The sequence below is a fragment of the Chanos chanos genome, chromosome 3 (genome assembly GCF_902362185.1).
Source record: "Chanos chanos chromosome 3, fChaCha1.1, whole genome shotgun sequence".
Lineage (NCBI taxonomy): Eukaryota > Metazoa > Chordata > Actinopteri > Gonorynchiformes > Chanidae > Chanos > Chanos chanos.
Window position 1 is genome coordinate 11,437,501 of NC_044497.1, and position 26,928 is coordinate 11,464,428.

Below are 26,928 nucleotides of genomic sequence, written 5' to 3' on the forward strand. Positions count from 1 at the left end.
ACTTATGACTGTTACGCCTTATAATGTACTTGGTGAGACTATAGAGAATCTGACGGAGATTGTGTCGACTGAGACTGTAGTGACTTATACTGCATTGACTGAGACTGTAGCTGCTGATACTCTATTGACTCCCATTGTACTGACTGAAACCGTGACAACTGACTCCTAATGTAGTCGATGCTTGCGGTGTTCTGAGTCGATGTTTGCGGTGTTCTGATTGTGGTCTGATTTTCAACTTGCTTCTTTTGGGTAGGTCTTAGGCTGATTATTACTGGTTGTTTGACCGGTTTTATCATAAGAAGACCCAGCAAGGTCGACTGCCTACGACCCGGTCCTCTGAGTTTAAAGAGACGACTGTCAAAAACAGAACTGTCCCCTGAGGGAGGAGGATGGCTCTCACTCTTTCTAATTGTGTATGGATGAAAAAAAGGTGTTGGCATAATATTCACAGAATTAGTCACTAAGTGAAGACCTAAACTGGGTGGTGTGACATACAGGGAGAAATAGGATCTTACCACATGCAGGATCTTGTTCTCAGTCTCATATACAGTGCAATCCTATAAAACAAACACAAAAAACAGTCATAGTCATGGATATATCCTCATGTCACACACGCGCACGCACACACACACACACACACACACACGTGCGCACGCAGACGTGCACTCACACGTGCACACACACGCAGGTATATTTTTGTAATATGGCAAAATATCACCCAAAGGTCAGTTTTATCAGATATGAATATACTTGTGGGGACATGTGGTCTACATGATGCCAAAAGACCTGCAAGCCCACACACACACACACACACACACACACACATGCACACAAACACAAACAAAAACATTTCCAGTACAGTATGGTTGTGGGGATACGGTAATTCTCAGAACAGCTGGGAAGACTCCTAAAAGTGTTCCCAAACCAGCTGGCCGTTCTCTGCATGCTCTATCTCCCTATCTGTAGCACAGAGATGAGATTAATATTTGCAGACTGAGCTGAAGTCATTTCAGAGCCAACCGTAACCTTGGGTTTAGATGGAAACATTTGTGTGAAGGTCCTGAAGGTTTCCCCTTAAGGCTGCTGTTGCTTATTTAAGAAAGAAAGGTACCAGGAGGGCTGGGTTAATCTGTCCTGTATTGGGGCAAAGTAAGTAAGGACAAGCGGATTCTGAAATGAGGCTGGTAAACCTACACAAACACACCCACACCCACACACACAAACACAAACGCAAGCGTGCATACACACACACACACACACACACACACACACACACACACACACACACAAACGTGCACACACACGTGCGTGCATACATGCACGTGTGAACACACACACACACACAGACACATAAACAAACACACACACACACACACAGCTCTACACACTCTCATCTCTGTGTGGGAGTCTAGTGACAAACTGTGAGATATTAACATTCTCTGAAATGAACATTTCACTCAAAATTGACTTCAGATCAATCCTACATTCAGCACTGGTCTTCAGTTGTCACTATGGTTACATCTCACCAGCCAAAAGCCATACCAAATCAGTGACCCCAAAACTTGAGCCAAAGAGTACTGGATGTGCCCGAACTTCAGCCCACAGAGACAAATGACCAGAGAAAAAAAAGAGAGAGAGAGAGAGAGAGAGAGAGAGAGAGAGAGAGAAAGACAGAATCTAAAATCTGTCTTTTTTTTCGTGCCATCTGCTCCTTCTCTCCATCACTGACTCATTCAGTGCTAATACAACCACTGTTTGTCCTTAAGGTACTGATTGTAAGAGCTCTCTGCGTTTACCAGGACATTTTCCCTGCTGCGACAATAGGGTAATTACCAACCCTCAAGGCATATTAGACTGGGTGACAATTTGAGATTGGAACCAACAGAGAGCAAGGTAGAAAGTGAAGAGGAAGAATGACAGTGAGAGAGAGAGAGAGAGAGAGAGAGAGAGAGAGAGGAAGAATGACAGTGAGAGAGAGAGAAAGAGAGAGAGAGGTAGAATGAAAGAAACAGGTAGGGGGAAGGGAGGGGAGCAGAAGACCAGTCTTGAGGCTGCGTGACTGTTACCAGGATATAAAACAGCGTTGATTCATTCCTCCTTCCTGAGCGACCTTCACCATTATCTCTCTACCCACTCTGCCATGCTGTCACTCTTCCCACGGACTGTTTTTTTGTTTTTTGTTTTTTTGTGCGCATGTTTATGTGTGTGTGTGTGTGTGTGTGTGTGTGCATGAGAAAGAGCAGCTGCATCTTACAATAAAGCATACTGACACATCCAGCCTGCTACAGTAACATAGTATCTGTGTCATGAGCAAATCGGCTACCTCATCCACAGCTTCTCATGGAGGGAGAGAGAGAGAGAGAGAGAGAGAGAGAGAGAGAGAGAGAGGAGGAGAAAAAATGGAGGGAGGGAGGGAGAGAGAGTCAACACCTACGTATACACACACTGCAGTCTTATGTCGACCCCATCATTGCACAACGAAATGAATCTAAGACATTTAGACACCTAGTTTAGCACCTGCATGTCGTCCTGTCTCTGAGCATTATTAGTCAGCACTGCATCACAGCATGTAACTGGGAAAGATAGGAGCTGCCTCTACCTGACCTCTCACACAGCATGTGAGGAGGAGGCTGGACCCTGGAGAGTCCTGCTGCATCCAGGCTGCAAGCATTAGCTAAGATTAGAGCCGCGCTTCTACCTCCTACACTGTAATCTGACTAGGATTAAGCATTGGATTAGAGGCAGTCTCAGGGTTTGGGTGGGCAAAGTCTGCCTCATCCTTTTAATGCTGCTCCCACCGGCCAAATCCTCCCGACCTCAGAAACAGGGATCTACAGTAACCTGTCAAATACCATGTCAGCAAAACAAACACGCAAACACACAGATTTACAGCCACGCAAAACCTACCCGACCTCACAAAAAACAAGCCCTATAAATTTCACTCAACAGACAAAATTATATCTGTCAGTGGAAGAAATGCTCTTCGCAGTGTGAAAAATGAGAAACGTCCAGAATCATAGCTGAGCAATCTTTCACAGCAAATACCACCCCTGACCCGCACACACACATTCCCCCAAAACTAAAGTTCTAATATTTCCTTTCAGTAACATCTTAACATGATTGGATTCTTCTCATCTCCTCCCACCTGGCACCAAAATTGTGTCTAAGGAGCACCAAGCTGCTGGCCTAGTTCTGTTCCGTCTCAAAAACCCCAGCTGTCAGGAGACTACATCACCAACCATGCCCTGTTGCTCCATAATAACACTAACAGAGAAGATTCCATCACATTCCTATGGGGCATTATACGCTTCTCCTTGAAACAACAAGCCGGAGCTCGGGCCAAGAGGTGGAGGAAGAGGAGGAAAATAAGATGGAGGGGAGGGTTGTGTGAAAAAAAAAGGAAAAGAAAAGGAAAAGAAATTCCCTCTGCTTAGACTGAGGTTACCCCCACAGTCTCACATCGACTCTTTACCCGAACCCAATCTCACCGTTGTATCAGAGAGAAATGTATGGTAAAACAACTCTTTGCTTGTCTTTTCAATTCTGGTTCATATCTGTGTAATAGGGCCATAGCATTTCCCAAACCATGTCACCTAAAGTAAACGCTGCAGATTTCTGATGTTTTTTTTTTTTTTTTTTTTTTTTTTACGGGCCCCCACTGATTCAGCAACGCTTGCGAAAATATTTCTGAAAAGACATCTCGCTATGAGAACTCGTCCTCGTAAAGTTATGCTCCGCGGAGGTGGGAAAAGCACTGCTGATGCATTCAATGGCCAAAGTTAAACAACGAAAAAAAAGCACCGGCTAAGCGGGTTGTGTGTTCATACGATACAGTAGACTGTAGGTGTGTGTGTGTGTGTGTGTGTGTGTGTGAGAGAGAGAAACTGGCTGCTACCTGCTGTACTATGGTAGTCAGCTCCAGGCACAGTTGAATCACATTGTTCCTGGTCACAGAGTAATCTGTCACTGCCGCAAAAGGTGACCTGAAAAAGAAGTAGCATCTGGAATTAACCATTAGATCATTCTTACCATCAAACCCACCCACTGGACAATGAAAGAGTGCGTTCACATGTTCTACACACAAAAGAAACCTGATACTTTAAGGGATACATTTGGGCTGTTTGTATTTCACAGTTAAGCATTTGTATGTGTGTTTGTGTGTTTGTGCGTGTGAGTATGTGTGACTTTTTTTTTTTCTTTTTTCAGTTAAGAACGAGTGTCCTCCAGACCCACTTTCTTTCTCCCCGCAGTGATGTAGTGAAATGTGGGTCGTTTGTATTCAGGCTGTGTGCTATATATACAGAGCTTCAGGAACATTGGCTCTATAATGCTCTCCCACCCCCCTCCACACACACGCACGCACACACACACACACACACACACACACGCACACAGCTTTAAATACTCCCAGCTTCCAAAACCTGAGGGGAGACAAGCTGACGGAGGCCCATTGGCACCTCATTCTGTCACTAATCAAACACAAACGTCACGAGAACATCACAGCAACTTTTTTTTTTTTTTCCGACCAGATCTGCTCGACTCAGGATTGTTCAAAGCCAGTCAGGTCATAGAAAACTTTCTAAGGTTGCAACACCTCCTTCAAAGCAAATTCCATTCCTCAAATGTGATTCAAAAGCATGTGTTGTTTTTTTTTTAATAAACCTCTCACCCCTAAAGCTTAAACTGTTTTATTACTTGGCTGTTATTTCTTTCTTTGATTAAGACCCAGTTGGGAGCAGAAACTGGTTCCTTTGCTGAGGCAGAAAAACAGATAAACAAACTGCGTCAATGATTTTTTTTTTTATTTTGATGGTGAAGAGGAAGAACACACACACACAGCTCTTTCTTTCAGACGCGTTTGAGAGAAGAAACGTAATAAAACACTGACGGAGAAAAGACAGACGACAAAAAAGATTGACGTTCTCTGTTTTCGGCTCCACCGGGAATAAACCAGCCAACCAATGTTGTGTCGCTTCACTAGGAGAAAGATGTTTTGTTTTGTTTTTTCCCCCCATCAGCAGAGGCAAGCCTACGTACCTCTGAATTTACTCTCCTCACAATGTCACTTTGCCATGTATAAAGGCCCTGAGAGCAGACAAACCATCTGTCACACATATCTAAGGGTGACTGTCAGAGCAGAAACAGAGACGCCCGCTGGACTTCTAAAAAGTAGAACCACAGACAGAGAGAGACACTTTACCACGGTCAGGTCCATATCGCTCAGTAAAACAAACACGAAGGAGAAAAAAAGGAGGGGAGAGTAATGAGAAAGAGAGAGAGTGATGGAGAGAGAGAGAGAGAGAAAGCCAGATGTCTCGATTCTCCGGGAATCAATAGCTCGTGGTTGAAACCCTACTCTCCTCAGGACTCCATTTCTTTTTCCCGGGCACAGCATCTGGGCAGCTTGGCACCCGGGCTGACAGGAAATCCGTAAAAGCGCATCAGAGAGAGAGCCCATCATCTCCTCGTGGCACCGCTTCAATCTACTGGCAAACCCATACCTGCTTCAGTCTCCAGATCGACAGGGAGCCGGTGAGAGCTTTTCATGGCTCAGTCTGTATCGACCCCCTTTTGCCCATTCCAGCGCGGCTAACACCCCTCAGCAAGACTGCCCTCTGCTCTGACATCACGACTGCTACTGTCAAGACCTGTTAGACAGTACAGAGCTGGAACAGAACCAGCCAATAAAAGGCTGAAGACTCTCAGCATCACCGTATAGCTAAGCGAGCTACTGCATGGCTGGAACCGGTGTTAAAAAAACAGCAAAAACATCATCACAAAACCGCTGAAGAAACCAATGAAACTAAACCATTATTATTTAATTATTACATTAGGACAGAGATTATTGTCAAAACTAAGAACACACACACACACACACACACACAAACACACTCCTGCTGTGTAGCAAGGCCAGTAGCCAGTAGAGCTTTATACGTTAGATATGCACTGCAGATTACAGGACAGATGACATATTAGAAGCAAAACCATTTTTTCATTATGATAAAACATCATCAATCAGAAGGGAGACATTAGCTAATGAGTAATTAAGCGAGAGCTCTGACACAATACGGGATAATGGCCCAGAGAGCCAACACCCACCCCACAGATTGTCAGCAACCAATCAGATGAGAGAGAACGAAACCTAGCGCCACGGCGGATGGATGTTACTCAGTGAACGCTTGAGGGACAGAGACTCCTTTGTCAACCCCAATATTTTTCCTCTCTCCACACTCATCCACTTGTATCTCTCTCTCTCTCTCTTTCTCTTTGCCAAAAACCTCTCTGTCTGTCAGTCATGTCCCCTAACCTTCTCTTTTCTATTTTTCAGTCCTGAACTGTTTTGGCATGAGAAGTAAGGCTGGCAAGATTAATTAGGCCATCCTTAATGAGGGGGCGGTGGCTTCATCTCCCTGTTGTTGACCTCGTTCTTTTTGTTCACTCCAGTGTGTACCCCTCTGAGCTGAGAGCGAAAGATGAGAGAAAAAAATAAAATTCATCTTTACCTAAACAGTGACCGACCATAATTTCCCCTCAATCAGCCCTCCTCTGTCTAGACTGGTGTTCAGATCTTCTTCAGATCTAGAACATTCCACAAGTAGGTGCAAATTCAGAACATTCAAATGAGTGTCGACCAGCCGCGTTTGACTGCGGGATCAAAATACACACGCCGCGGGGGAAAAGTCCGGACATCACATGTAACAAGACTCAGAAGGCTCGGCAGTGAAGTCAAAAAATCAAAGGTTTGTCATTTGGACGGAGTCTTGCTGTGCAAAGCGGGATCGTCCATAGCTCTGGGCCTAAGCTCACTGATCACGTCTGCTAGTCAAAGAACCTGCTCTCCAAAACCTCAGCTCATCTCCCAAAATTCAGCTCCATGAGCGGTTTAAACGCACAACAGGGAAATCTGATAAAAAAAAAAAGATCCCTCTGACCCAAACCATACTGTCTCCTCTCACTATCTGCCTGAAAATATTTCTATGCGTGAGAAGACCCAGCAGTCAGACAGAGATAGAGAGAGTGTCAAGGAGAGAAGAAAAGAGAGACAGAGTAACAGAGAAAGTGAAAGAGAGAGAGAGAGAGAGAGAGAGAGAGAGAGTGATGACCAACACATGCCCATATTAATCACACTCAACAGGGCAGATTTCACAGTAAACTTCAGCAGGAGAGAGAGAGTGAGAGAGAGAGAGAGAGAGAGAGAGAGAGAGAGAGAGAGAGAGAGAGAGAGAGAGAGAGAGAGGGAGAAAAATAGCCTAAGTTACGTAAGTGCTCTTCACTCATCTTTGTGTCTGATTGCTCATGACTGTTACGTAAATGGAAATCAACATAATTGTGTTTGTGCGGTCAGAAACATAACACCACTCCTTCTCCAAGTTACACAAGAGACCCTCCAATACCTAGCATAGCCCTTGGCACATACACACTCATATCACCCTTGCAGCATGGCATCATGGGTAAGTATGAGTCACTCTAATTTCTTGCGCTGTCACTTTGTCTGAAGACATGACAGAGAAGTACTTGTTGCCCTCTTGATTTGGGTTTTGACCCAAATTGACCTCTTTCATGCTCACAGGTAATAAAAGGGCCGTTAAAAAAAAAAGAAACACAACCAATTAGATTCTACCCTGACTGGAAAGTACCGAATCAAACACTCTATCCATGTAAATTAGAAACACTCTAATGATCAAAGTCCAATCAATAACAACTGATTAAAAAGTCACCTCAAGTAAAAAAGCGTTGCTGTAATAGAAGAGAAAATCTCAAATCAATTTCACGGGTCAAGGACCTATCCAAACAACTAATAGGGTTCAGAACCTACTGGCCTAAGAAAGTTCGGCATTCGACCCACAAACAGTTGGCTAGACAGCCTTGAAACCTATTCTGTCTGGTGTCACACCTGTTATATTATCAATTCTGTCCTCTGAGGAAAGCCCACAGGGCAAGATGTCCTCTGACAGAGAGCCTGACTTCCACTTGTCAAAACTATTAACTTTAACCATATCATTGAAAAACACTGTTTGTGTAATTATTTCATAAGTTATTTTATTATTTGACATGTATACACATTGCTCTTTGTTTAAGTGTGTGTGTGTGTGTGTGATAAATTATTGAAGTAAGCTGTAACTACACTGTCTGACTGTTATGAGAATATGTGTGTGTGTGTGTGTGTGTGTTTATAAATACATGTGTGTATGCAGCTCTGTGCAGGGCTAACCTATCTAGCCAAGCCAGCAGGCTCTTAGCAGCAGCGATGAGGTCTACAACGGAGGTGAGGAAATCGTTGGGTAGCTTGCGTGTGGTCCGGCCGTCGTAATGGCCACTCCGACGCCTCCCCGTGATGAAGTTCTGCAGGTTCTTGGCGGAGGCATTGAGCTTGTGGGACAGAGTTTTCAGGTTCTCCGTCTCCAATCCGTAGTTCTGTCAGAAAAGAGAGACAAAGACCATCTGCTCATGCTGCTACTTAGAGGTGTGTCATTTAAGTGGTCAAAAGTAAAACTGATGAGGAAACAAGAGGTGAAAATGAGAGACAATGACAAGTGCAATGCAATTAACATCAGAAAAGATTGTGTTTATGTGAAACACTCATTCTGCTTCTGTGTATACGTGTGTGTATGTGTATGTGTATGTGTGTGTGTGTGCACGCGCGTGTGGGTGTGTGCGTGCTTGCGTGTAAGTGTGTATGTGCATGCATGTAAGTTTTGTGTGTGTGTGTGTGTGTGTGTGTGTGTGTGTGTGTGTGTGTGTGTGTGTGTGTGTTTGTGTAAATGAATATTCAACACCTGGATCTGTAAGAGAACTCTTTGTGTTCAGAGGTGCTGTGAGGAGGCGGAGACAGAACTTCCCGATTACAGCGCACAGTGTGCTATAAATAGAACCTGGAGGATCTCTGCAGTTAGCTAGCACACGACTACCTCCTCTTTCTCACCTCATGCCCCTGCAAAACTCTGTCAGTACACCTCACAGAAAACTTTAAGACCCGCAACAACTTCAGAAACAAATCTATTTGTCTTTTTTATCCTTTGTTGTTTATGTTCCATATGTTGCGGCACTGAAAGGATATTCTTGGTTTTCTCAGGGGCTTAAGCCTTTGCCAAACATAATATTATCTTGATTCCCAGCAGAGATTGGTTTGAAGATTTATTGTATTGTCTTTGCTTGTTTGAGTGCTACTGTGACCCCACCTATGGACAAAAAAAATCCTAAGTATGACTTTCTTTGTGTCACAATGTGTTGTGTCACTTCTCTGTCTGAAAGTACAAGGCTCTGTGTGTTTCTGTGTGTCGTGTGCACACGTGTGTTTGTGTGTGTGTGTGTGTGTGTGTGTGTGTGTGTGTGTGTGCTGGGATGTTTGTGGCAGGATGACAGAGTGTCTTGTCCCTGACTGACTTGACAGAAGACAGGGTTGATATTGATTGGAGATAGCACTGCATGGAAACACACACACACACACATACACACACACACACAGGTCTTGATGTAGAGCTGAGGGTTGACAAGTGTTGCTGGGGCATCTTGGTAAATCAGAGGGTAAATCAGTTTGTGCGGATCAGGTCATCTCATTTAAGATGTGTTGGCCTGTGGAAGATTCCTCAGGAGTAATGGGCGATGCTTGGTCTTCAACCTTGTCCTTCTCACAAATCTCTCTCTCTCTCTCTTTCTACCCCTCCCCCCATACACACAAAAAGACACACACACACGCACACAAACACCAGTGTATAATTGGGATGTGCGAGGAATGAGACAGGTCACAACAGCTCAGACAGTGATGAGAAGATGAGGAGAATCCTCCAAGCAAATCCATTATCTGCCACTCTGCCTGACAGCAGCATATACGGCCTGAGCGTCAGATAACAGCTTTCTACATGGAACAGCAGGAATGAAAGAGATAAGCAGAGACAGAGACACAGAGAAAAGCGAGAGAGAGAGAGAGAGAGAGAGAGAGCCCAAATCGGCTTGGAAGAGTCCAATCTCAAATCTCTCTCTCTCTCTCTCTCACACACACACACACACACACACACACACACACGGTCTCCGATTACCTGACCAGGACAGGCAGCCCCAGTGATTACTATGCAAAGATGATAATGTGTACTTATGGCGTCTGAAAGCTAATTAAAATGAAAGTGGCAGAATACGGGGAGTTGAAACATTAGAATAACTCAAGCATTACTTAAAATGAGCTCTGAAAACCAAGCTGGGTGAAGACATTATGAGAAGCTCCATAAGATCCACAAAAGAATATTTGATTGATATCAATGTGGTATTTGCAGCAAAGTATTTCTCACGATCTAAAAAGTTCAACAGGAAAAAAAAAAAACAATCTAAACTTCAGTTTCCACATAGATTGACAAGGCCCTTTGTATAACAATGAGACATATTTGCTTCAGTTATAATAGTTTCATGAAGACACACTCACTGTCTTATACACAAACACACACACACACACACACACACTGTGATCTTGGTATGGTATGGTAGGTTAAATAAAGCTTAAATTGCCCATGACTGTTCAAGCAAGGTAGAGGAGTATCAGTGCTACTGTACAGGGCTCCAGATTGTGAGGAAACTGGTCACGTGAGACCTCTAAATTTTCCTGAGTAGCTTCAAATTTGAACTACTCGCATTAATCCAAGTAGCTTTTAGCTAAGAGCAAGTAGCTATGAACTATGTGTTTTAACTGAGTAGAAAAATATGCGTGCATCAATATCCTTAAAGCATGACAAACACAAGAATTGCAGTCTACTTATATCATCTTGCTATTAAATTGTGCATTGTCTCAGAGCACTTGTTAAACAGCTGTGAGCAAGCACTCACAACGCTAAGTGTCAAAACAGCCTTCCCAGATAGGCAAGGTGGTATTGATTCAACACTGAAACACAGTTACAAGCATTGATTTAAGGTCATCACTGAAAACTCAATGCTCAACCTGAATCGCCATTTGGTTAGCTTTTCTACATTGAGATGTGATGTTAAGTAATATTGCTTCAACCTTGATATTTGGTGAATTTTTCAACATTGATGTTTGACACCAGGGGAAGATTTTAACGCTGAAAAGGAGCACACTCAGTGACTACTTACCGCACATTATATTACGGTCACAGATCGCTGAATGTCCTTGGAACAACGCTGATTGGATATCAGGCCAGAGCCTTAAAACGATCAATATTCAAAGCTGATTTAGCATTGATCTTAATCCCTGTATTGGCCAGGCACTCCACATTGAAGAATCAACTTGTCCAACACTGAATCAACGCTGATTTGACATTTAAGTACTACGCTCACCCATGGCTGAATAATCATTGATCTAGTGTTGAAGTTTTGTTTAGTTGTTATAGTTGTTTAGTTTATTTTATATCAATTAAGGGCTGTAATTGACATAACATTGACAGTAGGCCAACCCAGATAACAAAATGTACTTGAAACAATGTTAATTGTTTAATGCCTGTAATTATCCTTTGATCCAATTTAAAGTTGTCCAGTTTCCCTGTATTTCCGTTCACCTCGGCCCACACAGCCCCCACACTGGCAGGGGAGGTCATTCAGACATATGTTTGTCCACTTCTGTTTAACCACCAGATATAAAGCACACAGAGGTTCACCATGTCCATCAGCTCCCTCTACCACTAATACCCCTACTGCCCCTGACCAATCACAGGGAGTTGCTGCAGCAACGGGGAGACAAGCCCCTGCCAGCTGCCCCCTCCTCCGAATACTGTTGGCGCGGGGTTAATGAGCACTTATCAGCTTTGATACAATGTGAGGTTTTCAGCATGGAACAGTTGACACTGAAAAACCTGACTGCTGAATTAGCAACAAAATTTAATAATCATGCAGAGCAAGGCCAATCATAGTCAAAAAGCCAATGCGGCACAACATTATAATAAAGATGATTGAACGTGGAGATGCGTATGTATAGACGAACGGCAGACAGAACTTCTGATAACAGAACATGGATCCTTGTTACGGTCAGAGGGCTGAGGGTGGTTGGATAATAGGTTTTGATGAGAGATCCATCCATATAGGTGAACCAGGCACTTTGGCGAGGGCGGCAAAATGCGCGCCAACCAGGGACCAACTATTCAAAAAACACACGAATTGCTAAGGAATGTGTCAATCACAATGCACCTGCATTAGGCTGTTATGTTAACATGTAATGCATTTCTGGAAAAAGAGAACAAATCAGGTACTCAGATGCCGCGGCAGACAGAGACGTTAGCAAAAAGACGACAGAGACCAGGGTTTTATTCCGGCTTGACCAGGCATCCACACAAACACAGTTGGCAGGGTTCACAGATGGGTAGGTGTGCACCCGCTGACTGGTCAAGAACACCTGAGTAGAGGATGGATCTGAGGAACACGACGTGGACCTCTGAGCATGTTACTGCTGGGAGGTGAAAAGAGGTGACTGATAATACCTGGCAAGTCTAAGCCCCTCCCCCAACCAGTCAGGGGTTTGTGTAAGTCTGAGAGACGGGAACATCACTAAACAGAATGTCACTGCTGATTACATTTTGAATACACTGAGTACATTTTGATGTCCAGGTTGGCATGCTTTCAATGTTATATCAATTATGACAGACTAACTGATTCAATATTGTTTCACAATACAATACAAAATGGTACTTCAGCGGTAAATCAATGTTCATTCAATCACGGGCAAGCGCAGTACTTTAAGTGTTGAATCAATGCTGAACAAGCAAAGAATATGGTCAGTTTTTTTGTTGAATAGATGATCAATTAAATAGGCAATACAATGAGCAAGATCAATACTAACTCAACACTGGAGATCAAACAAACACCGATGTTAACTCAACGCATTTTGCCTGGTATCTAATCAACGTTGTTTCAAGAACACGTCGCTGTGTGGATTGGCAGAACGAGATTGCTCAACTGCCTCTTAAGTAGGCTAGTAGAGCTGCAAGCCTTGTGGACTTGTTTTTTTTTTTTTTTTTCCAAAAACTGTCACCACCTGGATGTGATGCGTGTGCTTGTGTCACCTGTGCGCAGAAAACTCAAGCAGAAAGAGAAAATAAGGGGGAACAAACAGACTGTTAGCAAAAGCTTATCACCATTAAAAAGTTTGTGGGAAAATGTTGATCCCAGTAGCAAACTGACTGAGTTATTTACTGCAAACACTTTGGCCCAACTGTACCAGACAATTTCCATCGGTCGGTGAACGCCACTCTTGGCAGCTAAAAGAAAACCAAATATACCACCAAAGTGAAGTATGACATGTGTTACAGTGACAGGTGGAAAATCACCTTTGTATCATGAGTGTTTCTGTGCAGATAAATCATGGTATGGAATGGGGTGTTAGACTGTGAATGGTAACAGAATAATGGAATGTTTTACCTAAATGATTTCCCCTAATACTCAGACAGGAACTAATGTGCAGCTGACAATGTTGAGTAGAAGACAATACATCCCCATCAGGAACAGACAGGCACATAGATAGATAGATAGATAGATAGATAGATAGATAGATAGATAGATAGATAGATAGATAGATAGATAGATGAAATGAATGAATAAATGAATGAATGATTCATTGGCAGGGTCAGGATACAATAAGCTAGTTGCTCCTCTACTAACTCAATACTCATATTCATTTGGAGAACCAGTATACGAATTTCTCAGAGACTAGAGTGTTTGGGTTCTGTGCAAGCAAACAGGGCTCTAAATCTCCCTTACAGGATCTGAGGAACCCTGAGCTGAACACAATGTTGATGAATTTGTGACAACAAATTGCTACCAGCCCAAAAAGACTTGTACCACTGCTGCCACAGGAAAAAAAAAACTAGACGCAAAATCACTGATGCGTTACAGACAAATAAATCAGACACCAAGCATAGACAGATCAATAACACAAATCTCTAAAATGTCACAAATAATGACAAAAAAAACGGAAGGTCTGTCTGTGCTGGAATGTCAATCACAGACGATCAGCCGCAAACACAATAAAAATGGATGTCACCAAACTGAAATGAAATCTCGTGTAATCTGCAACAGATAGTAAAATGTCTAATAAGATCACGTCGTATTGAAAAAGCAAATCCGACAGTCAAAGCAGAGCTGCTATGAAAGTCACTCATATCACAATCGCAGATTCGCGCGTAGATAAAATCGAAACATCAAAACAAAACAAAACAAAAAAAAACATCACCCAATTAAAAATACAGGAGATTTGTAGAGTGATATCGAGAGGGGGGGGGGGGGAATCCAGAGGGAAAATGGAGCGTTAGAGATAGAGAAGTGGAACAATGGAGGCGTATGAGGCATATTTTACAAGTGTGATGAGCACAAACGTCTTGTTCTGTCTGTCCCCTCCCTCCATCTGGCTGACATTATGAAAAGCGTGGGCAGATAAGTCATCACTTTAATACCACACAATCCAGGAATAAGAGAGAGAGAGAGAGAGAGAGAGAGAGAGAGAGAGAGACAGAAGGGGATAGTTACTAAGTGCTAAATTACATAAGGGGATTTCGGGAACACGCGAGAGCCTGAGTAAGGGTCAAACGTGAGAATGCACAAGCTCACGTTTCTCCACATCTGTGTACGCACCCCCTCCCACACGCCCCCCCCTCACGTATCTCTCCATCTCACTCCGTCCCTCCTCCTTCTGTTTCTTTTTAAATCCCCAATTTAGCACCAGCTATCATCAGTCATGTTTTTCAAAGCCCACTGTGACACCTGTGGCACTGTGGTGCCGTTTCGCACAGCGAGCGGTAAATGCACGAGTACGAAACTTTTCTGACAGTAAAAGACGTCAGTACACAGCCAGAAGGTACAATACAATATCCATCAGCGCTGTCTCTTTGGGCTGGCATTTTTGCGAGTAAAGACAGAATTACCGAATAACTCTTTACGACTGAAAAGAACATGATGTTCTACCTTTCCGAAGAGTTGTTAGTTTAATGTCCGGTCGAGTTCACTAAAATTAATGGAAAGGCTGCGTTGTGTGATTACTGCTGTATGGCAAGGTGGAAGAGGAGAGTGCTTTTGGGAACCCTTACCAGTGCACACAGGAGGTCCACTGCCTCCAGGATGAGCTCCTGATGGCCGATACGGGACACGCCCAGGTCCTCCAGCTCTTGGTGGGTGATCCGCAACAGCTGGTCTCCGCCCACTTTTTCTCGTTCAAAATTTTTAATGTACTGCTGGAGACAGTCATCCAGCCCTGCAGAGTACAGAGAGAGAGAGAGAGAGAGAGAGACAGAGAAAGAGAGAAACAGAGAGAGAGAGCGACTGATGAGAAAAGAAACAGGTGTCTATACCTCCCCACATCTCCCTGTGACTTTTCAGCGTGACGTCCTCCTCAGGGACTAATTCTGTATCACCTGCTCATAGCTCTTATCAATACGTCATCAGAACTACAGATAACACATCACACTGAGGAGTGTCAGGGGCTGTAAAATCTATAACCTCCCCTAAGTTTCAAACACATCCATCACTTCAGCACTGAGAGACAGCTGACTGACATAACCAGCCCTCGAAGTGTGCCTGCGTGCGTGCGTGCGTGTGTGTGTGTATGTGTGTGTATGTGTGCATTTCCCCTCAGCTGGGAGAAGGAAAAGAAGATCACTGCAGGGATCTCACTTTCAAAAAAAGAGAAGAGCTTGAATAAAAAAAAAACAAAAAAAAAACGCTGAATCATCGCTCCACACCTAATCAATGCAGTTTGCCTCATCAGCAGCCCCTGTAACAAGCTCTTTGGCTAAATCTCTTAACAGCAATGCTAGTTAAACACAAACAATAAATATCGCGAAGACTCTGTTTCCTTAAAACTGCACAAGTCAACATAATTTGCGGTGACATTAAAGAAACATTTGCTAGGAGGAAACTCGGGTCACCTGGCCGGGTCTAGGCATTCAAAACTTCATTCAAACTAAATCATAACTTCATTACAAAGCCATCTGAAGTTCTGCAGTGAGCACTGCCTCAGTCCATGTCCAAACTCATATATATTTTAAATCGAGTAAGAAATGATTTCGTACCCTCTAGGTATGACTCAGAAAACCGGCGTAAAATACACATAAATCAAAGTAATATAACAACTGTCACCAAACCAGACATAAAAGCACTGGTTATTGAAAGAGGGATGGAAAAAAGGAGAGGCAACAATTCTAAATTCACAGCAACCCAACTGATACCAGCAGTGTGACTTCCAATGGCTTTCACATACAAACACTAGTCTTTCATTCGCTGGAGAATGTGTTAGCACCACTGTCATTGATAAAGGCATTAAGAAGCTCAGTTACTCAGATTAGCTTACATACATCTATTCTAGATAAGAGACAATACTTTATTTTATAATGTCATGTTTCATAATCTTACCGTTATTTTTTTATTTACTACTATATCTCAGACTCCTTCAAAGTGAAGATTTCATTGTGATCACATACTGCTTGTTCTTGTACAAGTCTTCATTTTAAATAAATGCAGGTTTTATAGCATAATAATGGAATTGTACAGACGCACAGAGAGCTGAACGCTCATTGCCAAAAGAGGCTGGAGACTGGACACCTTACCAAAGACCTTGAGACATTACTCATTCGTGTCTCTCCACGATTTAAAACTTGACTTGGTTTCTTCCTCAGAACCCAAATTGACTCCACTGGACATGCAAAAAGTGATTTGAGAACATCTTTTGTATCTGCTGTCATCTCCACATTGAAAAGACCAGACAAAAAAGAACCCTGCCGCCGCTCATTAGTATTAATGATGTTTAAAACATTGCGGGCTTGACTGACAAGTAAATTGTTTATTGTTTCTTGAACCATAGCCAGCTCAGTGACACATTGCTGATGTTGCTGATATAAGATTCACGCTGATAATAATCTTTTGTTAATGCTATGTTCATCTGCTGTGACTCTCATAGGACGGCAGTGAAGTTAATAGTCTGATAATTAGTTGTTAATTGTAGCTAGAGCTAGCTATGGGTGGGCAATGGATTGTGGGGTTCTTAAAAGCCTCTCCAGAGAGAAAGAAAAAAAAAGGATGGAGAGAGAGAGAGAGAGAGAGAAAGCATCTCTATGAAAGTCCAGCGTTAATCTACGTCGTCTATCACTGTCAGAGGGAGAAGCGCACGGCCTCACCAGCATGTTGATAAGAGGGAGCAAGAGGCTGATTGTAAAGGGAGGCAGGGAGAAACAAAAGAGGTAAAGAAGTTGAAAGAAAGAGAGAGCCCGACAAATAAACCCCCCCCCCCCCCCACCCCCCCTTCTTCACTCCACGCTCTTTCTCTCATAGCCGTACGCGCACACCTTCTCCCTTTCTCGCTCTCAAAAATACAGACACACGCGCACACGCGACACACACACACACACACACACACACACACACGCTTTCACGGGGATTCTTTGAAGAAACCCTTCACCATAAGTGAAGCAGATAGGCCCCTGCTCCAGTCGGAGCAGCGTGAGATTAATTCGTGTCTGTAGTAGATTATTAATGAAGCACTACGCTTATTTACAGACCAGCAATATGGTTACGCCGCAGACACACACACACACACACACAGAGTGAGAGAGAGACAGAGAGAATCAGAGCAGCTCTTCACTTTGTTACAGTACATTATTTATACTCTACAGCTGGCTCTGAGAGTACACACTGCCTCCACTATACCTAAGTACACCTCAGAGAAAAAAAAAAAAACAAGGGAAACCGAAAGAGGAATATAGAACACATGAGAGAGAGAGAGAAAGAGGGAAAGGGAGAGAGACAGGGAGAGAGAGAAAGAGAGCGAAAAGAAGGGTTACATAGCCAGAGAATTCAAGGTTATGTACAAAGAGGAAGCTATGGACCAGCTCTCGACGCATATTAAACAACCATACTGAGAGCGTTTGTGGAGTTTGACTCTGCGCAGAGGCCAGAGGGAAGTTGCCCATCAAAAAAAAAAAAAAAAAAAAAGGCTCTCACAGTCTAGCCGCTGAAGCAAGCCTAACATGTTTAACTTCACTCATCCCACTGAAAGGCAAGCTGCACAAATTGGCCACTATGGCTACCCAGAGGCCATGGAGGTGGTTGCCGTAGATACGGGTTAAGACGACAAAGCATTGGAGAGCTACACGGAGGTCAGGGAAACCCAAGATATTTCACCCTCCTTCAGAATAACCAAAGAGCTGTATAAAAAGCCGGATCTAGGCTTCCCGTTCCCTCATATCCATCCCTCCATATAGAAAAGCTTAAATCCTGCAAATATCTGTGAACCAGCCGTGAACTCTCTCACACATCAGATCACGGCTATTGTGCTATTAGACCACCCCTGTATTCCTCAGACCCCACATGCTGATTTACATATATATTTCTGTGCCCTCATTATAGCGTAGCTGATTAGCCCTGAATACGAGATTCTATTGCATTTAGCAGGAAACAACTCCTCACATTTAGACTAAATCTTTGAGTGAGTCCATTTTTTTTTACAAAAAATCACTAATTATCCTCTTCCAACATTAGGTAGATTGTAGCAAGCACACGCGCTCAGTCACACAGGCTTACAGGTCTGATGACACACTTGTGTAAGCATGTTTGTTCGTGAACGTACGTGTCCTTAATAAGACTCTACTAAGAGTATTTACAGATGAGCAAGTCTGTATGGTTTTGTGCATGTATGTGTGTGTGCGTGTGTGTGTGTGTGTACAGTACCTGTCAAAAGTTTGGACACACCTAATTCAATAGTTTTTCTTTATTTTTGTTATTTTTCTTTTCTACATTGTAGAACAATGCTGAGGGTATTAGAACTATGAAATAACACATATGGAATTATTTAGTAAGCTAAAAAAGTGTAAACAAAGCACAATGTAGAAAATACAAACTTTTGACTTGTACTGTATGTGTGTGCATGTGCGTGTGCGTGAGTGTGTGCATGTGTGCGGGTGTGTGTATGTGTGGGTGTGGGTATGGGTGTGCAGGTGTGTGTGCGTGCAGGTGTGCATGTGTGAGTCTGTGTGCGGGCGTGCGTGTCTGTGTGTGCGTGCGTGCGTGCATGCGTGTGTGTGCGCGTGTGCGTGTGCGTGTGTATGTGTGTGTGTGTGTGTGTGCGTTTTTGTGTGTGTGTGTGTGTCTGCCTGGCTGGGAGTGATATAGAGCAGTAAGGACAGCTCAGTGCAGGATATCAGAACACAGGGTGACAGGCAGGCCACGCTTCTCTGGGCCCCCCTACTACTCTCTCCTCTCCTCTCCTCTCCTCTCCTCTTCTCTTGTCTTCTCTCCTCTTTTCTCTTCTCCTGTCCTCTCCTTCCTCCCATTTCAAAAGATCTTCTATTCCATAATCAACATTAGCCAAGGACATATGACCATGTGTGGCTTTCATGAACAATGTCTATATGATGATGTATCTCTTTAACTGTATCAAGTCCCTTGAATTATCACAATCATCAATAGTTTAATAGTTGATGAGTGAACAGCTCTACGATGACTCTGACAACTCTATTACCAGTGAATAATTAGTTCTAAAACAGCTATAACGCATATGTAAGAAGGGTAATTGTTGTATAACTCCATAATACTGAAACAGGTTGGGATGAAGTCAAACTCAGCAATACCGCAACATTACATAACTCTCTATGACCGCTTCTAGCAAATGGGAATGGGTGCGTAATTCTACTGTTATCTATCCAAGTAAGTGTATTCTATACAGCGTATCCAAGACTGTGTGACATAATGTGTCATCTATACAACGTGTGTCAAACTACATGAAACAACATTATCCACAAGACATGGTATCCCTTTGGCTCATTTTGATGGATAAATAATTATAGTCTTTAACGAATGTTTGCTTTTTTTGTGGATTTGTGTGTTTAGCTCAGAAAGCTGAGCTTTAGTGTAGTGCTGTTCTTTTACTCTCTCGCTTTTTCTCTTTGATACTCTTGTGCTTATTGACCAGTATTGATATTTGTGCTGTGCTTTCCATGTACAGCAGTGAGAAGTCTCTTGCTCAGAGTGGTTATTGTGGTAAGTACAGTATGGTGTTGGTAAGTTTGTTGTGCGTGTTGTTGGATGGTTTGTGGGTACTGCAGAGAGCTGTACCTCTATGTTGGGTGGTATAGAATGACTCAGAGCTGACTCACACCCTTAACTCCCACTGACGGCACATCGACACACTTTTACACACTTTCACAGGAGGTAAAAGTTGCCCAGAGCCAAAGCTATACACCCACACACACACAAGCCTGACAACGCACCAACCCAGGCCACAGCAGCATGGGTGTTTGTGTGTGTGTGTGTGTGTGTGTGTGTGTGTGTGCATGTACGCATGTGCAAACATTCTCTCTTTCTCTATTTATCTATCATCTCTCTGCCTTTCTCTGCCTGTCCTCTTTTTTCCCCTCTACCACACAGTCTCCTAACCACATGTCATGCGAAATAGAATATTCTATTCATGTGTTCCCATAGGACACACCCTAGAGACAAGACTGGAATTCTCAAAATACTCAGCCTGGAGACAAGAGAGTTCTGTGTGTGCGTGTGTGTGTGTGTGTGAGTGTGTGCGTGTGCGTGAAGCACATGCGTCTGTCAGTATATATTTGTGACCCTCCATATAGCCATGTGCAACAAATGTAGGATGAACAGAGGGAGGGCAGTAGAAGAGGAGGCGGCAGTGGGAGGAGAACACAGTAATTTCACTGTAGCTATCACACACTCAACAAAGAGCAAAACAACACACCATCTCTCTCACCAAGAGCCAACGAAAAAACAGCTTGATTTCAGACGACCATCACAAAGACCAGCCACTCCGCTGTCATACATCACAATCAATTAGACCAACACGGCGCGCGGAGAAAGAAAGCCATGTATTTTATCTGGCCTTTCATCTTTCAGTTAAGCCATTTCATTCGGGCGCTGGGGCTCTCTGCAGTTCATTAGTTAAAGAGTTTATGCAGAAAATAACAACAGGCAGAACCGAACAAGTACATCACAGTCACAGAAAACGGGTTCTTACGTCATTCGAACCTGAAACGCCTTTGCGCCCGCAGCCCAATTTTTGCCGAGACAGATATGGACCTTTACTGACCAACGCACACCATAATCAGCTTCAGGTTCCACTTATCGTGTTCATTGATCTGTGATGTAATCGATTCAAACCTCGGTATACAGTCTCTGCTGATTACTGATCTCTGTAATCAGTTAGCTACAAGACGGATGCTTTTATTGAGCCGAATCCAGGCTGGTTTAGAGATGAACTGATTGTAGAGACAACTGCTCCTGAAGCAAATGCAGTCGTTAAGTGAACCGTGAAGAAGTACTGTGGTCCAATAGAACAAGGACTACAGCTCAAGCATACAAACGCAGATTCTCAGCCTATTTCAGTCCATGCTTTTTGACTGTTGCTGACTTGACTGAGCATAGACAGCAGTTGCTGAGCAGCTATAAGCAGAAATTGAGTCAGTATGTGGGTGACAAAACTGTAGCTGCACACATGGACAGTAGCCAGAGCATTTTATAGGAGGGATAGAAAGTGCACGACTGTCTATCTGCTGGAGTGAGAGAAGCTAAAGCACTGTGACCATGTAGAACTCCATTAGAGATTAAGCTCTAAAGTCAGTGAGCTAATCCGAGATAGAGAGAGAGAGAGAAAGAGGGAGAAAGAGCAGTCAGAACCTAGCTGGAGGCTCTATGCTTATATGCATCACAGGATTTGACTGTGGATAGGCAACATACACATTCACAGATGCATACATGCGCGCACGCACACACACACACAGACACACACACACACACACACACATATACACAAACACACACACACACACGCATACGAATTTCACTGAGGTTCCAACTGTTGCATTGGAAAAAACAAGGGATTAATGCCCTTGCACATATTCGAAAGAATTAAGTGATATACTGTCCAGCATTACACAGCTGTTACAACTGCCCATAGCTCTTCCTCATGAGTCAGACAGCGGACATGTATGACTCCAAAGATAATCTACAGCGGGCAAGCAAAAATCATTCATCATGGTGGGAGCTCAACATAAGATAATCACAGATCATAAACGCACAGCACAAGGGATAAAGTATAGTCATTTTCCAAACTGTAATGGGTTATATAAGCAGCTCTTGTGGTGTAGTCGCTGTTTATGTTTGCTCGTAGCTTTTTTGATTGAACTGTTATATTTTGCCACAGGCCTCTGACAAAAGCATGCTAAACATCTCCTCTCCAAACGTGGTAAATTGCTGGCATGAAACGCTGAGGGTCTCCTGGGTCTCAGAGCTCCTGACAGCCCTTCAGTGTTCTCTAAAGAGCGTCTCCTCTGCTCCCCCTCCCCACATGAATTTAAATCGGCCCTTCTCCGTCAGAGCGGTTCTGAGGCACGACAACAAAAGCACGGACAAAAAAAAAAAAAAAAGAGTATATTTCCACCCCCATTAGGTCTGAAGCCATCAACAGAAAATATTCTTTTTAAAACAGGGTCCGACTCTAGTTCCGACTCGAGTATAAGTGTTCCCACCCGTACCTATGTTAATTGGGGTAGCTGTTGGTTGGGGTTTATCTCTTGTTTGAAAACTGAGTATACCTTTGATAAACATGGTATTTAGTGAACCTTTGTGCAGAGTGGGGGAGGGGGGAAGTAACGTGTTGAGTTCAGACGGAGGGGTTTGTTTTTTTTTTTGCGAGAGCTTTATGTGGTGCTGAACGTATATCTTGTATCTGATAAGCTGAAATTGTTAACTGAGAGGCAAACTCAGAAATAGTGTGATGATGGTGTGATAATAAAGATACGTTGTCATTATTCTCTCCAAATTCCTACGTCTTGTCTTGTCAAGGCTCTTTGCGATTAGTAAATGGAGCTTCATTCTCCTTCCTTATATGACTCCTTTGGAAATATTTTAACATCTAACGGATGACAACGGTAAAAAAAAAAAAAAGAAAAATTTCACACACAAGAATGAACAATAATTCCAAATAATACAGCGATATTTATAAAAGTAACGAGAACACTGATATAAAGTGGTTTAATAGGTTGCTGTGCCACCACAAGCTGTCAGCGTGTAGCTTTAATGCCTTCTGGCCCAGATACCACCAGTGTCTAGAAATATCCTGGAGGGATGCAGCGAGGTTCCTCCACAAGAAAATTCCATCATTCTGTGTTTCGTTGAGGATGGTGGAAAACACCGTCTTGGGTATTCAGCTGAGAGGAGACACAGTCGTGGAGACGTGCATGACACACACAAACACGCCACACGCCACCACTCTGTCACCTGTTACTTCAGCCTTCGGCTTTCTTTTGATGTGTGTTCACGTGCATTCATCTTTTGGTGTGTATTCATCCTCTCGGTCTGAAGGGTTTGAGGGAGTATTCAGGTGAACATTCTGGTGACTGTTTTTTTCAAGGTGGCTCAGCGGTTAGCACTGCTGCCTCAAAGCAAGAAGGCCCTGGGTTCGAATCCTGGGCCGTCCCAGGTCCTTTCTGTCTGGAGTTTGCATGTTCTCCCTGTGTTTGGGTGGGTTTCCTCCACGTGCTCCGGTTTCCAAAGACATGTGTGCTAGGACTGTCAGTGACCTTGACCAAGGCACTGGCAAAAGACCTGGAGTTGGTCACTGCTCCTAGTGTGTGTTCACTGAATTACAGGATGGGTGGCTGCATTTCACTGCTCACTGCTCTAGTGTGCGTGTGTGACCAATAAAAGTACTTCCTCTTCTGCTCAGTAGTCCTGTGTGTGTAGTCTTTGCACCACTTTACTTGCGTAGTACTCCTTTTTGCTGTTGATGCAATCATTTGTAGAACCCCTAAATTTATACTTGCAATGAACTAGCTCGGAGTTTGTCGTCTCTATGGATATCACCTCGAATCTCTGTGGACATCAGAGTTGAGGAGTGTGCTCTTTCAGCTCAAAGATGACTCTATCTGTCAACTCTATTTCTATCTCTGTCTCTGCCACTCCATCAGATTTCTATGCCATCCTACCCAAGCTGAGCGGTCTGCAAAACCAAAGCTAACGTCAGGCGTGTTCCGAACGTAGCCAAAGCCACCCGAGACGTCTTGCTTTAGCTGCGACAACTAAAATAATGGATGATTAGGTCTGCTCAGCACTTTTCTACATGATCCTGAGAAAAATGAGATTTTAATTGCTTCATCAGGTCTGAAACTGCACCTGTGTAGAAACACCTGTTTTCTATATACTTTGTATCCCACATCCACTCGAGTGTTGCCTTTATTTTGGCTGTTACTTATGAATGTAATTAATAATGCTAGGAAAAATAGGGACTGAACAGCAACCAGACTAATGATAACTGTTATTACCATAGATTACTATAATTACATCACAACCCCTCTCTCCCTCTCTCTTGTGCCTGTCTCCCTTTATACCCCGTCCCGTCTATTCAATCCGACTCTCTTTCGTTTACTCAGACTCTCCTTCGACCAGGCCCTGGAGATCTCAGTGTTTGGTCATATCTTCTCTCAACTGTATCACTGGTTTTAGTGTGTCACCCCTCTGTTCTCATCCTACGGCCTCAACCCTGTGAATCCTGCTCTCACTCACCTCTGCTTGATCCCATTGTCCTTATCAAAGTACCTGCTAATTGCTACACAAGCTTTCTGCATTTGAACACATTACAGATGATGAATGAACGTGGCACCGGTTACTGCGCCCTGCTGTGCATATGTTGGAATCGCTGTGAAACAGGAGCGCATAACCCAAACCACATATCTAAAGCCAGAGGTAGAGCTGTAGCTTGCTCAAACATTTGTAAATACTTTGCTGTCAGTAGTGAATAGGTCCACGGTTCCCCAGGCAACAATAGGAATGATAGTGCCAATGCACCAGCACTGTATCTGGTTTAATCAGAGCAATAAAGCGCTACCACAGGAGGGACAGAGTCAGTTTGGGCCTGGAGGAAAAAGACCATATTTATCAAAAATACAGAGGTTCACTCACTTAAGATGTTTACGTAATGCTCCACAAGAGAACAGGATATTTATGATGATGAGAACTGCGCTGGCACGCTGAACACAAAATTGTGATTCACTAAAAGTTACTGTGCATCAAAGTCTGGCTCCCCCTTCTCTCTCTCTCTCTTTCTCCCTCTTTCTCTCCCTCTCTTTTACCCCCCAGTTGGCTCTGCTGGCACAGAAACTAGAATGGGGTGTGCCTGGTTCCAGTTTTCGCCCCTGAACTATTGCACTGTGTATCAGCTGTTCCCAACAAATGCTCTCAGAGTGACGCTTCAGTGTTTAGTCACTGACATACATGAACACTCTCTCTCTCTCTCTCTCTCTCTCTCTCTCTCTCTCACACACACACAGACATACATACACCTAGCCCTCAGAGTAAGACTCCCCTCTGCATACTGTACCAACACTATCGTGATGCTGGCATGAGCCTTGGTTAAGTGCTCCATAAGTTCACAAAATATAAACCATTATCACCGCTACGTCACCCTAATCCAGACTCTAAATACTGACTGACCTAAACTACACATTAACTAATTGTAACTGCTGATAAAATATGTCTTTTTTGTTTGCCTTGCTATGTATCTTTGAGAATCTAACGTATCATGCAGGTCGACTGCCATAATGTTTTAGTATCTTAATATTTGTTTAAGGGATGACTCAGGATCACAAACATTTAAAATGTGGAATAACTGACACAAAGTTGATATCCTAAATTGATCCCACATATCACTGATCAGAACTCAGGTCTGGTTGTGATATGACTACGACTCTGAACCAAACACCCACGCCCACGAATGACACGAGCGAAAAGTATGTAAGTGCCTGTCTCTCCGCACTGAGGCGGTTTTTTTTTTTTGGTTTTTTTTTTTTTTTTTACCAATCTACCATTCAGATATCCTGTCTTTACCTGTGCGTGATAAGGCTCCTCGAAGGTTTTCTCTTTACACGTATGTCCACAACATAAAAAGGTTGCCTCAATATGCCTGAATATCTGCGTATGATTTTGTAGCACTCGTTAACGAATGATACAAAAACATTAGACATACTGAAAGAACCATTGTTCTTGATCTCTTTATAAGAGGTCCAGTGCTTTGATCTTTTCTGGTCTAAGTATCTCGCCTAAACACCTGTTCGATCAGCCACCAGATTGTATTAATTATCATGAAGGTAAGAGGGAAAAGGGGGAGGGGGGGCTCCAGTTCCACAAAAATGCTATGTTTTTAAATCAAAGAAATGAAAGGTCTTTTAAGGATTTGAGATGAAACCCCCAAGCATTACGATTTTCAACCAATGTTATTTAATGCGCAAGTCACGCATCAACTGTTAAACCGATTTGATCGAATCACCATCATTTACCTTTCATCCAGTCCACCACTTGACTAGGGCTCCATTTACTAACAGGTTCCATGACAAGGGCCATCGGGAAAGTTTCTATGTTCCGCTTGACGGGGGGGTGCCGAAAATGTTCTCTCTTTTCAAAAACCCTCCGTGGGTTCAGCTCTAATGCCTTCGTCCTCTTCAGAGACCGTTGAGATGAAACCGTTTTCACGCGTTAGCGCTTAATTTGCGCTATGAGACGCGATTTCATCCTCACTACAAGTTTCGTAGTGTCTGAATGAGCGCGCAGTGGCATTTAGTGGGCTTGATTAGCGCATGCCAACAGTGTGCGCCCGACTGGTCCTCCCTGAAAAACTCACCCGTTTCTCATTCCCACTACCCGCGTGTTTTCCGACGTATTTTCCTTTTGAAACTGATATGAATTCCTCTTCAAACTAAATGGAGTCACATTTTAATATTCACACAGTTCTCACTGACCGTCACCTCCTTCAGCTGGTCCAAGTGTATGCGTCTGGTTTCGCTCTGTGCTCGCTGCCTTTCTTCTCACACCCTCAAGCCTGCACTCCCTCTCACTCTCCCCAAAACAAGTACCAATCAGGCGCATACTAGCGGGTAAGGAGAGTATCGCAGAGGAAAGCCTGGCTTTTCTGCGTTCAGCGGCGTATGGGGTAGGTATGCAGTGCGAGATGTTCGC

The 26,928-nt window shown here is 43.5% G+C and overlaps 1 protein-coding gene across 1 annotated transcript in view; it reads right to left on the reverse strand.

The window, feature by feature from the left end:
• Nucleotides 1–26,316, reverse strand: part of cnksr2a (connector enhancer of kinase suppressor of Ras 2a) — a 53,322-nt gene extending 27,006 nt beyond the window's left edge. The window contains exons 1-5 of the mRNA XM_030768656.1: nt 26,253–26,316; nt 15,012–15,175; nt 8,213–8,415; nt 3,896–4,001; nt 516–557 (exon numbers count right to left, since the gene is read on the reverse strand). Of these exons, the coding sequence (XP_030624516.1) occupies nt 516–557; nt 3,896–4,001; nt 8,213–8,415; nt 15,012–15,175; nt 26,253–26,316 (579 nt within the window). The remainder of the gene's footprint in view (nt 1–515; nt 558–3,895; nt 4,002–8,212; nt 8,416–15,011; nt 15,176–26,252) is intronic.
• Between the last annotated feature and the right edge of the window lie 612 nt (nt 26,317–26,928).